Raw genomic sequence first — 17,862 nt, forward strand, 5'->3', positions numbered from 1 at the left:
TAGAGAAAAAGGTGAATTAGTAACAGTGTGTTGCATTGTCTCCGCAGCTGGTGTAGCAATACCCCCTGTTATTGTTTTTCCAATAAAATTATTTAAAAACCCACTAATGAAAGGAGCACCAGAAGGTTCTATTAGATTAGCTAATTAATCTGGATGGATGAATGCTGAAATATTTATAGATGTTTTAAAACACTTTGCTAAGTTTGCACGCCCAACAGCCGATCACAAAGTTTCATTGATTATGAATAATCATGAAAGCCATTTTTCACTGCAGTCACTTGAATATGCAAAAGAGAACCATGTTTGTATGATATTTCACATAAGACACAACCTTTAGATAGGTCTGTTTTTGGTCCAATGAAAACATATTTTAATGGTGCTGCTAATAGCTGAATACTTAGCAATCCAGGACAATTTATGATTACAATTTATGAGATGGTCAGTCTCATTCGACAAGCATGGGAAAAATCTTCCACACCAACAAATATTACGTCAGGATTTTGCGTGACAGGAATTTGGCCTAATGATATACATGTAAATGGGGATAATATTTTTTTACCATCAGTTGTAACTGATAGAGATGTGCCTCAAGAACCATGCAGCGAAGGCTCGTGTGAGAAATCAATTACAACTGCTACTTCTTCAAATATATCAGATTTGGATGTGCAACATGAAACAGTTGTTACAGATTGAGATGTGCCTAAAGAACCATGCAACGAAGGCTTATGCAAGAAATTATTACAAGTGCTATTCTTTCAGATATCTCAGGTTTGGGTCTGCAACATGAAGCAGTAAAAGATAACTTAACCGTATTTTCTCCTGAGATTGTACCTAGTTATCCAAAGGTGATTTAAACTGAATATTCTTATTTTAGGTTTTCTTTAAATTTTATAATTATATAATACTATGATATATATTTTGCAGGCATCTTCCTGTAAGATATTAGGACGTAGACGTAAAAAGGGAAAGTGTATGATAGCCACATCAACACCAGAGATTTTAAGAATAAAAGATGAAGTGTTAAACAAAAAAAAAGGTAAAAAAATTGTCCTTCTAAAATCCAAAAATGTGAGGAAAAATATATTACGCAAATAGAACAGTGACCTTGATGTAGATTTAAACAAAATAACAAATGATGTTTTTGCTAATTGTTACTCACTAGAGTTTGAAGAAGAATTGGAAACTGTTTCTTTTAGCGTTATTCAAAATGTGAGTGTCAGTGATTATGTTCTTTGTGAGGTTTGTAGTAAAAACACCATTTCTTATTATGTAGGGATAGTGCAGAAAGAAATTGACACAAATTTTGATGTAGAGGTTAGCTTCATAAAATGCCAGAATAAAGAAACTTCTAAATTTGTCAAACTTAGAATTAATGACATTTGTAGTGTAAATATTAATGATGTAAAAACAGTCCTGCTTCAACCGCTTGCTGGAACAACATCACGAATAAAAGCTGAAATCATTTTCCAAGTGAACTTTAGGATCTTAAATGTAAAACAAGTTTTTTCTTTTTTTAATAAAGAAATTTTAATTCTAAAAATTTAATCTTAATTTGATTGAAAAAGGCATTAATAATTTGATTTTTTTTTTCCTATTATTCACCTCTCCAAGGGAACCACTTCAGGCGAGGAGGCAACGCATATTTGAATTTTTTTTGTGTGTGTGTTTACAACCCTCTCTCAACCCTTTAACTCAAAAACACGAACCTTTACAAACAAGGCCCGCTGCACGGAGAAACTAAGTTGAGCATGGTACTTCCAGAGACGTGGCGGGAGTCAAACTCCGAATTTCTCGCTTACAAGTCAAGCTCTCTACCACTACTCCATTGCCACGCTTTATTTAAACTTAACTTTAAAATCAAAATTTACTCAAATTAATATTTAACTAGATTTGGCGTCGCTTTTATATAGTCCCACATTCCCCCAAATGTCCCGCTTCTCCCGCACACTTGTCCCATTTCTACAACACTTGTCCCACTTCTACCACACTTGTCCCACTTTACCCCAATAGCAGGGTTCCTCTTAAACCAAAAAATATATACTTTATTAAAACATTCTGTCAATCTTAGAGGGTGGATTTGGTGCCCCAAACACTGCTGTTTTTGTTAAGGCTAGTTTGGTTCAGTTCATACATCAAATAAAAAAGATATTGCAATTACCCTGAAAAAAAAATTTGTGTCCCACTTCTCCCCACTCTCCCCTACTAATCATCCGAAAAACGCACGTTAATTTTAAAACCAACCAATTAAAACTTTTTATTGGTTAATTTTACAGGGTTATTCATTTTTATATGCGTGTTTATTCATTTTTGTATGCGCGTTTGTATGCAAGTCAACTATTCATAAAATCTCTAATATAACTATATTGTTGTGAAATCTTAATATTAACATTATTGTATTTGTAATGGTGCGGTCTTCGTGAAGGTATTGGAAAGTTACACCAACGTAATTACATGTATTTAAAGTTATTAATATTACATTTTGTGGTTCTGAATTTTAAATAAAAAAGATGATATCTGTAAATAATATATTCGCAGTCATATGATAATAAAACAACAATAAACAAACCAGTGAATTTATCAGTGTCTGGGAAACAGGGTAACGTTTAATATTTCCCTACAATATAAACAATAAACAAGCTTTCTATGTTTTTATATAGATATTTAAAATATAGATTAGTTTGTTGCCACTGCAACAAACTAATCTATATTTTAAATATCAAAAAAAATTTTAATCTATAATTTAAATATCAAGAAAAATTTTAATCTATATTTTAAATATCAAGAAAAATTTTAATCTATATTTTAAATATCAAGAAAAATTTTAATCTATATTTTAAATATCAAGAAAAATTTTAATCTATATTTTAAATATCAAGAAAAATTTGTTTTAAAAAAGCTTATTGTTTTTTCTAAACAAATTTCTTGAATATGCTTTTTTTAAACGCATATAAGAATGAATAAATAGGTATATATGAATGAATAAATACGCATATGAGAATATCCCTGCGCGTATATAAGAATAACCCTGTAAAATTAACGCACATTTTTACAGACTATTTGTGACATTTTTCATGATGCTTAACTTTTTGTAAAGTACGTTTTGATAAAGTTAAGTGTATTTGTAAAAGTTGCTGAAGTTTTTAATAATATTTGAATAACTACTTTATTTTTTCTAGATGCTTTTCTGTTTTGATTAAAGTTTGGAATTACTAATCTTGTTTGAACAAAGAATAAACTTTGAAAGTTATAAGTGCTTTATAAAAGTAATAAAACTATTATAGTTTTATTACTTTTAGCAGTTAGTTTTATTACTTAGTTTTTATTAACTAGCAGTTAGTCGTTATTACTTTTAGTTAGCAGTTAGTGACTAGAGTGTTATTACTTTTGTAGTCGTAAGTTTATTGTTTTGTTTTTTATAACTTTTTCGCTAACAAACATAAAAATTTGCTCTTTGAAAACAAAGTACACGGTTTGCATAAACTAAAATTTTGAAGACCAGATATTTTTGCAGATTTTGCAAATCATGATCGCTTAATTCAACCTTTGGTAAAAACTTTCTATATAATGTTCAAATAAGTAAAATAAACATCAGTCAGTGCCTCTATTATCAAAATACTCCCGGAAGAAAATTAAGAAGTTAAACCTAATTAACACTTGCAAAATTGACTGGATAGAGTATTTATATTTTTTTTAACATATTTGCCACACCAAAAATGAGCGCTTATAGTTGAGAAGAAAACATTTTTTTTATTTTATATTAAAACTGTTGTTACAAAAAAGAACCCTAATAAAGAAACCTTGATTAGTAACCAGGCTAAACAATATCAATGCCCTCTACCACAATATCAATACCCTACATATTGTATATATATAAGGAACATCAAGGAGTTCATCATTGAAATTAGTAACCTTTATTACAAGAATATATAGTATAAAAAATCTTTTTTTTATTATCAAACTACTAGCCTGACAGGTAAATGTGATTTACACACTTAGCTGACAGTAAATGTTTTTTTATAAATAATTAAAGTATAATTTTTATTATTATTAATAGAATAAACACTGTTACTAATTAGAAACCAAATAATAAAAAAATATATATTATCGTACTAAAATTACATAAATCTACAAATACATAAAATCGAGTAAACTCATTTATCACTTACATTATCATTAATAGCTTTTCCTATCAAAACTTCCTCATTCCAATTTTCGATAAGCTTATCAATTGCATGCTAAAATTTATTTTTAATAAAAAACTTGTTTAAAAAAAAAATTAAAACTAGTGGAAATGTTCATACAAAAGAATTGTATAAAAATCACAACTAATGAAACAAATAGAAGGCATTTTTTTAAAATATAACAAAAAAATAGTAATACTACAAACTTTTTTATTTCCAAATTTAAATAGCAACCACTATTTAAATAGCAACCACTATTTAAATAGCAACCACTATTTAAATAGCAACCACTATTTAAATAGCAACCACTATTTAAATTAGGAAATAACAGAAAACAAAGAGAGTTGAAGTACAAGGAAACAGTTGAGAGAAAACTTAAAAAGGTAAAGGTTGCTGTTGAATAAAAGGTTGTTGTTAAAGAGTTTTGAAATTCTGAAAAATGTATGAGCCATGAAAACATGTTGAAAAGAACAAACAATATTACAATTTGAGAGGTAAACAGATTCTAACTTTTGATCACCTTGGCACCCCTTTTTCATTTATTAGGCTAACATAGATGTATTTATAATAAATTAATTCCAGTTTAGGATTTTGAATCCTGGATCTTCTTGACTCATTGCATGGGTTTAGCTTGTTCCTCTGTTTTTATGACTAGGCAACTCATTCTAGTATCTCTTAATGAGGGTACAGCTCTAAAACTCAGTTATATAGTTCCAAGGCCGCCAGGTAGTCAGGTTTTCCAAACACTATCATAGCTTTCAGAAAGAACTGATTCCATCAACAGCTGCAAAAAATCAGAGCACTAACAGTGCTACATTGCGCATAGATGTTGTCCCTGTTTATACTTTTGGTGTGCATTGTCGAGGCCATATTTGAAGCCCTTTGTTACGACTTAGGGTTTATTAATAGTAATGAGGCAATTGCTTGAGCTGTCAGTTATTGTAATGAGTACTGTAAGTGCTTAGAGTGAAGTTCTTTAAAATTTAAAAATGACGAAAGTATCAAAAACAATAAAATACAAAAAACCATCATCACCAAGTTCTCTATATCTATCATTCACTAATATTTGTGGTCTTCAAAGTAACTTTTCTTCTGTTGATTATTTTCTCTTTCAAAGTTAACTGGACCTACTTGCTCTTTGTGAGAATGATTTGAGTTTAGCTGTCTCATCTTGAGATCTTCTTGTTGATGGTTATCTTTTTTTAATTTTTAAAAATTAAATAATACTTGATTCTAGTGTCTGTGACTCTGCAGGCATTAAACCCATAACTTTTGCCTTTCTCAATCTCTAATGCAAATAGTCAACTTTCCGACTCGCTTTCCAGATAATCCAAATCATTCTCTACTCAACTTATGTCTTGTTTCTGATCCTAGTCAGTACTCAGTTTATCCACATTCTTACTTAGGTCCTTCTGATCACAGTTTGATCTTTTAAAACTATTATCTCATTCTTCTTCATCTGAATTCCCCTATCATCGTACCTTATACAACTACCTAAAAGCTGACTGGAACTCTTTCTGTGATTTTCTTCATGATGGCACTTGGGTAGAAATTTTACATCTTCCTGCTGACAAATGTGCTTTTTCTGTAACTTCTTGGATTCATGCTGGCATAGAATCTTTTATTGCCTTTCAAGGATTCTAAGTTAAGCCTCATTCTTCTCCATGGTGTTCCTCTCATTGCGCTGTTGCAATTTCTAATCTTAACCATTACTTCCATATATATCTTCCACATATATCTATCGCGAAAACAATTCTCCAGATAACAGACATCTGTTTACTATTGCTAGAAACCATTGTAAAAAAGGTTTTGTCTAACGCTAAAGCCCGCTATTCTCAGGTCATAAAGTCTTGTATTTTATGTCAAAAATTAGGCTCCAAAGACTTCTGGAGAATCTTAAACACTGTCTATAACAAGGGCAAATCTGTTAGTGCTCCTCTCTTGCATGGCTAAAATTTTGTTGCATCAACTTAAAAAAAAAACAAATTGTTATTTATTATCATCTCTTGATTTCAGTAATCACATCTTACCTGATATAGCCAACAAACAGGTTGATTCATTGCTTGACATTCGCATCACTCCAGCTTCTGTATCTAAAGTGATTTCCTACTTGGACTCTTCTACAGCTTGTGGTCCAGACAATATATATGTTATAGTCTTGCAGAATTGTTCTCCAGAGCTTTTGTCTATACTTTTAAAACTTTTTTAACAAGTACTTATCAGAGCCTTGTTTTCCAGTCTGAAGAAAAGCAGCATCAGTTACCACTATTTTAAAAAATTTTTGGAGAGCGATCTGATTTGTCTACCGCCCCATTAGTCTTCTTCTTATCATAAGCAAGATTTTTGAGTCTTTAATTAGCAATCACTTACTTTCTTATCTTGAATTTAATAACTTACTTTCTGATCATCAATATGGATTTTGATCTTCTTGTTCTACCGCAGATTTGCTAACTGTAATAACTGATAGGTTTTATCATATATTAAATAGATGTGGAGAGGTTAAGGCTATCGCTCGAGAAATTTCAAAAGACTTTGATAATGTTTGGCATGCTGGTCTTCTCCATAGACTCTGTTCTTACGGTGTATTAGGTATCACCAAATGTAGTATAAAAGTTGCCCTCCATGAACAGCACTTTTCTTCATTTCCTATAACTACAGGAGCTCCTCAAAGTTCTATCTTTGGCTCTATACTTTTTTCAATTTACATTATTGATCTCACAGAAATGTTCACATCTAAGGTGGCATTATTCATTGATGATTGTTGAGTACCATTTATTCTTGTCTTAATAAGAAACCAATACTCTCTGATTGCTTGGATGGGGCATTTCAGCTTGAAAAAGATCTAACTTCTGCTACAGCATGGAGCTGGTGAATTTTTGCTCAGATGAAACTAAATTTTTTTTCAGCTAATCATTATTGCAACAGTCTAGATTTTCTTATATTTTTGAATGGTAATGTACTTAATGACTCACCTACTTTTCGTCTTCTAGGATTAACTATCAATATTTCTTGGAAACCATATATCAAATCCATTGCAAAGTTAGCATCTGCTAATCTTGCATTCTTTATCATACTCGTGACTTTCTTATTCTGGATTCTATTCTTTATCTCCATAAATTAAATCCATCTTTGTATGGAATACTGTTGCCATATCTAGAGCAGATCTTCCAATGATGCCCTTTCTTTTTTTAGACAAGGTGCAAAAACGCATTGTAAACATAGTTGGACCTCCTTTTGAAGTCAACCATCAACCATTGTCACACTGTCATAATGTTGCTTTTCTTTCTGTTTTCTATAAATACTATAATGGAGGCTGCTCTAAAGATTTAGCATATATTGTGCTATCTACTAAAAATCATTCTCGTGTTACATGTTATTCAGTTAAGTCTCATACTTTTACTGTTACTGTTCCTAAGTGCTTCAAAAATTCTTTTTTTGTTTAGTTTTATAAACTTCCAACTCTAATAGTGATTGTTTGCAGCCTTGAGGTAAGTGAAAATGTTTAATGGTTTACCTTAAAACCTTATTAACATGTTCAATGGCTTTGGAAAACTTATCAACAGTCTATCTCAGAACCATTAAACTTAGTTGAAGAGCAGTATCTTCTTTAGAAAATAACAGAAAGAATTGCATAGCCACAGTCTTGGAAGCACAATAAATATATATATAAGTATAATCAAGAAGATTCAGAGTTCATCACCATAGGCAAGAAACAATGTCACACAGCCAATAAGATGAAGGAGTGCATGGCTGATCAATTAAAAAAATTTTTTAACCCCTAAAGTCTTGTTTAAAAGGTCTACAAGCAAGTTATCTTGGCTTTTATCATGACACTATGTCTAACTTTAAATCACTAAGAGCCCTAAGGCAAGGGGTTTTTTAAGTCAGACTTGACTTCCCTAGCCTTTACCTTGAAAAGCAGATACTACAAGGCAGCATGACAAGTAGTAGATTCTACTGGGCTACATGTTACCAGTAACAGAGTGAACATAATGATACATCTAGACATGATAAATAGTTATTTTAGTATATATAGTAGTATATATAGTGCTCCACCTTATCGGCCAACATGTTGGCAGCTGCAGTAGTAATTGCTTGCTTTAGAGATTCAACAGTATTGTGACTTGATTTATTCGTCTCACGTTCTAAAGTGCCCCAGACATAATAGTCCAATGGATTGAGATCTGGTGAGTTTGGAGGCCAAAAGTGCTTCGACCAGAACATAGGGAGATTCTCTTCAAGCCAACCCTGTGCTAAATTGGAGGTATGAGCAGGAGCTGAGTCTTGCTGAAACACATATGGCCTACCATTGGAACACTTGTCTATCCAAGGTTTCACCACCTTAATCAAAAGGTCCAAGTAGACTTCTTTGTTGACATTTTGGCCTTCAGGAAGAAGTGTGGTGGCATGACATGGCCTTTGCTGGAAACAGACATAAAGACATGGACAGAGGCTGGAAATTTTGTCTGACCAATCACTGGGACATCTTGGCATCCACAAAAAAAATTTTCTCATCGCTGAAAAAACGAAGTTTACAGGCAGCTTCATGTTTTATTGATAATAAAAGAACGGAACACTTAGCCACTCTCTTCTCCTTCATTGAAGCAGACAGCATCTGCCTGACTTTCAGGACATAGGACTTGTACCTAAGGTCATCACAGATCACTCTTCTCATGGTGTAATGAGACACATTCATATCTTTGCTCAGTTTACTGATGGAGGTGCTGGGGTTTTTGTTGATCGACTTCTGTACTCTGCTGATGAAGGCCTTATTCCTGATTGGTTTGTGAGCAGTCTTTTCTTTTCGTTCTACAGACTCTGCACCATCATTAAACCTCTTTGCAATATCATAAACTGTGCTTTTTGGGAAGCCAAAACATTTTAAAATCTCTGGGACAGAGTGCCCAGCGCGGAGGGACTCGATCACTGCAACTCTACGGTCATATTCCTTTATTTTTCTCCATCTTGGATTCAATTTTCATTTTCAGACAACAAAGTTACTTTTTTTGACTCCTTAATGTAGAATAAAACTTAATGCTAACAAAAAATGTATTTATTAAAATTTTAGAAAGACTTTTATCACATTTTTATTTAATCTCCTTCATCAATCACAGCTTCAAGTTGACTCCTGATCCAAGAACAGGTATTCTGGATATAGACTTGGGCATCTTGTTCCACTCCTTCTTGATGACAACCTTCAAGAAATTGACACTGATATGGGGATTTTGACAAGCCCTTGACTAAATACGCCCAGATTGAATAGTCAACAAGTGACAAATCTGGAAATCAATTACGAGATTTGTGGTTGCATACAGTATCTTTTTCAGCAAACTTCTGTGCTTTGGGATTCTTTCTCATTTTCATGTTTTCCTGATACATACTACTTAAGTTATTTCAGTCTTATATTATATATATATATATATATATATATATATATATATATATATATATATATATATATATATATATATATATATATATATATATATATATATATATATATATATATATATATATATATATATATATATATATATATATATATATACATATATATATATATATATATATATATATATATATATATATATATATATATATATATATATATATATATATATATATATATATATATACATATATATATATATATATATATATATATATATATATATATATATATATATATATATATATATATATATACATATATATATATATATATATATATATATACTATATATATATATATATATATATATATATATATATATATATATATATATATATACATATATATATATATATATATATATATATATATATATATATATATATATATATATATATATATATATATATATATATATATATATATATAAGCTTTAGTTTTGCTAAACATCTATGTTTGAAATTTACATAACCTAAGATGATTAGGGTAATGTGGAAAGGGCTATTCTAGACTTTTTTTCGACAACGCCTTCTTTGGGCGCCACTTAAATTCAAAATAGAGGACTTTTTTTTTTTTACGGAAAATATTGTTCTTTTTACAAAAAAAAACGCATACATTCGCCAATATTTCCACTAAATATTGCCGAGACAGGAGGGGTACTACTGCCCAAATAAATTTCCTAGAATAGATTCATGTTTCAAATAGGACTCCCTAGACCTCCTCAGAATATTTCAACTAATTTATTTTTGTTTGAAAGCATATAAAGATGCATATAAAGATGTCCAATTATAGTTTTATGATTTTTTTTAGAAAGTCAGAGTTAAAAATAAACTCAGATTACCCCATCCATCTAACCCCATAAAAGTTTAGTTTAATTATTTATTATAATTTTTTCCCTCCCCTAAACTTTTATTCTTTAATCCTTTAATTTTTGTTCTTTAATTAAAACTTCAATAGATTTCCAATAATATCTATTATCAACATCTATTGCTAACCATAAATTTGTAATAATAAATACAATTAAATAAGTACAAATACAAAGTCTCACAGATAGTAAAACCTTTTAAATACAAAGACTCATAGCTTGTAAAACTGTTATACTGCACTTAAATTCACATAATTAAGCCCACATTTAAAGCTTGGAATACAGGAATGGTCATCATGAAAAGAATAATATGTTAAAAAATAAATAATTAAAAGAACAGCAAAATTGGTACCTGTGTTACATTATTTATCATACATCGAACATTGATCATTATTACAAATTAACATATACATATAACATACAAACTTGACAACTAAGAAATCTCGTACAAATTTGTGACCATGGTACCATGGTTCAAATGGTACAATGGTTTAAGGAAAAAAAGCATTAACAATTGTGTTTGTTAAATTCTTCTGATAAACTTTTATTTATTAGTATATTAGCCATAATTTTTAGTTAAATAAACTTAACATCAAAAACAAATGTACATACTTTGTGTTCATTGCCAAATGCTAACCTTGATTCAGAGGGCTAAATCAGTAACAATAATTTTTTGAACTTTATAAAAATAAAATACCAATAATCTCTCATGAGTTTCTAAGAGTTCAGGAATAGATCCAAATATTGTTTTGATTTCTTCTGGAGCAAGCAATGAACCTCCTCTTTGATTTGCTGAATCTTCTAATGGCTTTTTAAATATCTAAAAATAAATAATTACTAGTATAGTATATTCTTCTAAAAATGGAAGTGTGACACTTTTTTTTAAAAAAAAACTTTTTATAATAGTGTTTCGATGCGTTTTGATAAATTTAATTTATCAAAACACAGTTTATGTTTTGGTGAACTAAATTATATATAGTTCTTCATGATTTTGTTCATTTCTTTATGATTTTATTATTCATTACAAAACAACTGAAAAATATTTTTACCAATATCTTTGTTTAAATATGCTTATTAAAGAGACTCCTAACTTTAAAAGTTTCTTTCATTTGAAAAGCATTCAAAAAAAATTGGTTTTTGTAATTCTTAACAAGTTGTAAAGGAAGTCTAAATACAGGTTCTACATACAAGTTTACATACAGGTTTTTAAATATGATTAAATGAAAATAGACTTTCCTTTAATCATATTTAAAAACCTGGCTTGTCCAAAACCAGATTAACTTTGCAGTAAACTAAAACTTGGCATGTTGTATGACATCCAAAAAAAAAAACTTGTATATATGTAAAAAATTTAAGTGTTAAACGTCATTAAAGATGTTATAAAAAGTTTAATGATTTCTTAACATTTCTTTAAGTCAAGTGAATAATTAATTGAAATGCTGTTATATTATTAAATATTTAATACAAGATTTATTTTAAATATTTAACACAAGATTAATTGTGCCAAGGATATTTAAAAAAATATATGATGAAAAACATTATACATGATGAAAATAGCGGCTGAGTAAAATGTCAACCTGACATCTGTTTACAGGTTAAAACTGAGTATTTACATAGCGATACATTAGGAATATTTAAAGTTTATGAGCTCCACTCTTATCTATAACTACTTACTACAACTACATTAAAGTTTATGAGCTCCACTCTTATCTATAACTACTTACTACAACTACATTAAAGTTTATGAGCTCCACTCTTATCTATAACTACTTACTACAACTACATTAAAGTTTATGAGCTCCACTCTTATCTATAACTACTTACTACAACTACATTAAAGTTTATGAGCTCCACTCTTATCTATAACTACTTACTACAACTACATTAAAGTTTATGAGCTCCACTCTTATCTATAACTACTTACTACAACTACATTAAAGTTTATGAGCTCCACTCTTATCTATAACTACTTACTACAACTACATTAAAGTTTATGAGCTCCACTCTTACCTATAACTACTTACTACAACTACATTAAAGTTTATGAGCTCCACTCTTATCTATAACTACTTACTACAACTACATTAAAGTTTATGAGCTCCACTCTTATCTATAACTACTTACTACAACTACATTAAAGTTTATGAGCTCCACTCTTATCTATAACTACTTACTACAACTACATTAAAGTTTATGAGCTCCACTCTTATCTATAACTACTTACTACAACTACATTAAAGTTTATGAGCTCCACTCTTACCTATAACTACTTACTACAACTACATTAAAGTTTATGAGCTCCACTCTTATCTATAACTACTTACTACAACTACATTAAAGTTTATGAGCTCCACTCTTACCTATAACTACTTACTACAACTACATTAAAGTTTATGAACTCCACTCTTACCTATGACTACTTACTACAACTACATTAAAGTTTATGAGCTCCACTCTTACCTATAACTACTTACTACAACTACATTAAAGTTTATGAGCTCCACTCTTACCTATAACTACTTACTACAACTACATTAGGTAATAATCAGAGCTGATTTGCAGCTCATAAGAAATTCCCATAAGAAATAATGCATGTCTATTTTAGAATGATACCAACAAAAGACTTAATCTCATTTACCATTAAAAATTAAAAAAAAAATTTCATTCTTGGACATGGAATATATGTAAAGAAAATAGTTCTGTACCAACCTCAATATTTAATGATATTTTCATGACTAGGTTCCATACCTCTTATTTTAGTTTTATCTCTTAAGAAAATTTACATTTAAATTTAATGTAAATTTAATTTAATTAAATTTACACAAGGTAAATTTAATTAAATGCTTAATTGATTGAACTTTTAAAATTAGAATTAAAAAAGCAATAAATTTAAAAAAAAAATAGATAAATATGTAATATATAGTTTAATGTTAGTTAAATCTTAGCACTAGTTTAAAATACTTGCAGAAAATATTGTTTAGCCAAGGTCAGACATAAAAACAATATATATATATGGGTAGGGCTAGGACCCTGGTTAAATACTAACCACACAATTAAATTGGTACTTTTATACAAGTGTTCATCTTCTCTTAAGTAAGATGCCTTCACTACAACTAGAATCTCAACTCACCCATAACTTTGGTACACAATTTTGAAAGAATTAAAGGCAATATGTTAAAATTTCTTTAATTTGTTAGATGTCAGTTGTTAAAATCCCATCATTTTTCTATAAAAAATATTGAAATAAAGTGAAAAAAATTTGTATTTTTATGTTACCTCGACAATTGTCTTTAAAACATAGACGTAATTTTTTTCTGTCTGTTGAAGTTCCACACATCTTTGATAACGTGCTGAAGTTGGCTGGCTTGTTTTGTCTAAAGTCTTTATTTCAGGAGAATCAATCTGAGATCGGTAAAAAGGTGAACTTAGAGATGATTCAAAAGTTATTGAGGACATTGAAGATAGTCTACCGTCTTTACTGCGCCTTTTATTAGCACCATATGGAGAATTAGGTGACAATAAATCACTAATGTCTGATGCATTTAAATATTTTCTTTTTTTAAATCGTTGACTTGTACCTAGAGGAGTTCCTTCTTCCTTAAAAAAAACATTCAGACAAATTTTCATTAACAATTTATTTAATTTAATTATTTATTATATGTATAATATCAGATCACTACATTAAAAAGTTTATATCCATTTAAATAATTTTTTACACTTACTTGTTATTTATTTTATTACTAACTTTTTACACTTAGTTAAGACGTTTTATTACATATATTTGTTATACCAACTTATTACACATTGTTAGATCTACTTGTTACACTTACTTGTGACATAAGAGTCGTAATAAATTATTTTATTACGACTCTTATAAGTAAGTGTAACAATTAAAAGTGATATAAGAGTCGTAATAAATGATTCTATATTAAAACTTTATATCTTTTTTAAACAAATTTTATAAAACATTTTGAAATTTACATGTACTGCCAACTGTAGTAAAATGTTGCATTAATAAACAACACCATCGCAGTTATATGAAACTTGCTTTTTTGCTTTTATTGAAATAAATTTTTTTCTAATAAAGAATTCTAATAAACCATATACATTAAAATAAAAATAAAACAAAGAATTGCATTAAATCATGTAAATAAAATGTCTGTAATAAAAAACTCTTTTGATAGCCAAAACTTTTAAAAACTTTTAAAACATTTTAAAACTATAAATGACTAACTTTAAAAAGAAATATAAATTATATTGGAAATTAACTAATAATAATCTTAAACTAGAATCATAAAAATTAAAATATAAATACTTAAGAAAAAAAAATTTTGAAGCATACGTAAATTTCCTATTTATATACTTCTCACTCATGTTTTAGAATATGTGGTAAGGTTTCTAATTTTTTATTAAAAAAAACTTTGAAGATCTATGGCAATCATTAAAAAGTACTTATGTAATTATTAAAAAAGTAAATGGTAAACCAGCAGCAGTATTCACTTCTCTCAATTAAGCTTAACGTAGCTTTTGTCTTGAAACTTCATTACAATATTTCCGAGTAATTAATGATAAAAACTTTATTTAAATTTATTTAAGTAAAAATAATACTAAAATAAAACATTTATGTTTAAAAAATTATATTTTTAAAGAATTTTTTTATTAATGTAGTTAAAAAAGTTTGTTGACAAATGCTCTGTTAAGTTTAACGGAAAGATGAGAATCAGATCTTTTTATTACTTTTATTTGCAACCCAAAATACTGAGAAATAACTGAAAACTTATATCCGGGTCAGACTGCAAATGATAAGTTTCAAAAGACCTGGCAGGGTTACTCGAGTAATAACCTCCTCAATGATATTTTAAAAAACAGTTTGTAATAGGTGAAGTTTAACTCGTGTTTGTAATAGGTAAAGTTTAATTCGTGTTTAGATTAGGTTTTAAAAGGTTTCTTACATGTTTATAGTTTGATAAATGTCCACTTTGCAAACAAAAATAAACTTAAAACAGCACAGGATGTTAACAATTTGATATCTGCAGAAATTCTAGATTTGATTGTTAATCATGCACTTTATGATGTTATTAAAACATGGACAATTTATGATCCATCTGGCACACTGAATTCCTATTCTCCCTGCGTGAAAGATTGAGTATGCAGTAAAAACTATCTTAAAGAGTTTAATGCCAACACAATAGCAGTTCATAACAGTTATCCACACTATAGATGTCATGATAATGGCTTGGTTATCTATGTTAAAAGCAACAATGTAGATAACTGTTGGGTGGTACCTTATAATCCTTGAACTGAAGAAACATCAAGCCCACATTCATGTTAAAGCATGCATGTCTGTAAAAGCTGCTATTTGTAAAAATATACAAGGGTCACAACTGTATAAATATTTTGATAAATTAACAAAATAATCATGAAGTAAACACTTTTTTAAACTATTGTTATGTTAGTGCACATGAAGCATTGTGGTGAATATTCAATTATCTCATTAGTCATGTCACACATAATTATCCTCCTTAAAGTTCATCTTTGTAAGATTCAGATAGTGCATTTTAAAAAAGGGGCAGAACAAGTCACTTTAGATCATGCTGCTTAATATAATACACACCTTACGACATGATTTAAGTTAAATTCTAAAAATGTAGAAGCATATTGCTATTCAAATGTAGATATTCCTTAACAATTTTTATTTGATTATAAACATTGTAAATAGAAGGTTAAAAAAAGGGACTTTTTGTGAATCAATCCTTTGTATATTTGGAATAAATACAAAGATTTTATGATGAAGGTTTTTATTCAACATTAAGTTCAACTTAGCTGAACAAGCTACTTTGTTAAGTTAAAAAGATCATTAATCAAAGTAGTAAAACAATGGTTGATTATAAACTGCCTCCTATTGATAAATTCATAGATTCTAATCTACTCTAATGCTACAGCCACTTGGACTGGCAGAGCAGTAACTTCCCTACCAATGGATCTACAAGGCATGACTTATTCAAACTTTCTGTCCTGAAATTAAATAACAGCACATGTAATGAAACTACTAACTTTATACATTAAAGCAAATTAGTATGTTTATGCTTGATGAGACAATCGATAAGTTGTTAAAAGATGTTGGCAATAATGACTTTTCATTTGGTGGAAAAGTTATTAATTTAGGTGGCAACTTTAGGCTAATACTGCCTGTTGTAAAATGAAGGAAAAAGAAACTACCAGAAGTTGTAAAAGAATATATAATGTGCTTTAGAGCAGAAATCTTGAAATCAGAAATCAGAAATTTGTATTAACAAAAATATGAGAGTAAATTTATGGGAACTTTCACATAGACTATTAAAACTGAAACACCTGTCAAAGAGAAAGATACATTTAAAGCAAGTATTGAAATACCGTATTAATGGATTATAAGAGAAAACAACCAAAAAACAGTTAAACAAAATGTGTTTATACGTTTTTTATTCATAACAAGACCTGCCATCTTTAATGGAAAGATTTATGCTTATGTAATCAATTACCTTAGTCTGTGCATTTAAAACTTTTGAGAAAAAGAACAATTTTCTTAAAAATAAAAAAAATTAAAACTTTTACATTCCTTGAAAACTAATAAACAGGAGGGGGGGGGGGGTAAATTCCCATTTATTATTAGAACTGACAATAATACAATAATTTTATTGATAAAATTATAAATGTATTTATTAAATAAACAATGATTACTTATTAAACATAGAAATGCATAAAAGTATTAGGTTTTGATTATATATTATATATATGTATATACATATACCGTCACAATGTGATACATGGATTCTTCAGCACATGCATCCAATTGAATACTTGCCCAAAACCACTGAAAACAAAAATTTATATGTTATCAAAAAAAAAATGATAAAAATTGACTTTTTTATGTTTAGTTAAGAAATGTCATTTTTTAGGTAAAACCTAAAACAATAACTTTTATATAAAATGATTATTATTTTTGAAACTTAATATATAATTTAACTTAATATATAATTTCACTTAAGATGAAACACTTAAGTGAAATTATATATTAAGTTAAATTATATATTAAGTTTCAAAATACTTATAAGGTTCTTTAAATTATTGGCTTTGAGAGTATAGAAGGTAAAAAATGATTCTTTTGATATCAAATTAAGTCACTTTTAATTACTATGACTTTTATCCAACTTATCTGTGTTGGCCTTGAAGCCAAAACCATCAAATTAATTGTGAATGCTTGAAAATCTTTAATCTGATCTCTTTTCAGTGACAATTTTAACCGAAAACAAAAGTTGTTTACTAATAATAGTTCTCGCAAAACTGTTGATATTCCTAGAATTGATATGCAGCAACACTCTTACTGA

At 28.7% G+C, this 17,862-nt stretch overlaps 1 protein-coding gene across 2 annotated transcripts in view; it reads right to left on the reverse strand.

Moving 5' to 3' along the window:
- The window catches only part of LOC100204560 (protein ECT2), a 161,803-nt gene that overhangs the window by 98,835 nt on the left and 45,106 nt on the right, over positions 1 to 17,862 (reverse strand). For both annotated transcript variants that reach the window (XR_010635847.1, XM_065788154.1), the window contains exons 8-11: positions 17,286 to 17,348; positions 13,775 to 14,095; positions 11,196 to 11,318; positions 4,167 to 4,235 (exon numbers count right to left, since the gene is read on the reverse strand). Coding sequence is in view for 1 of the 2 variants with exons in the window: in XM_065788154.1 (XP_065644226.1) it covers positions 4,167 to 4,235; positions 11,196 to 11,318; positions 13,775 to 14,095; positions 17,286 to 17,348 (576 nt within the window). In the remaining variant the exon portion in view is untranslated. The remainder of the gene's footprint in view (positions 1 to 4,166; positions 4,236 to 11,195; positions 11,319 to 13,774; positions 14,096 to 17,285; positions 17,349 to 17,862) is intronic.

The sequence above is a fragment of the Hydra vulgaris genome, chromosome 01, assembly GCF_038396675.1.
Source record: "Hydra vulgaris chromosome 01, alternate assembly HydraT2T_AEP".
NCBI classification, from domain to species: domain Eukaryota; kingdom Metazoa; phylum Cnidaria; class Hydrozoa; order Anthoathecata; family Hydridae; genus Hydra; species Hydra vulgaris.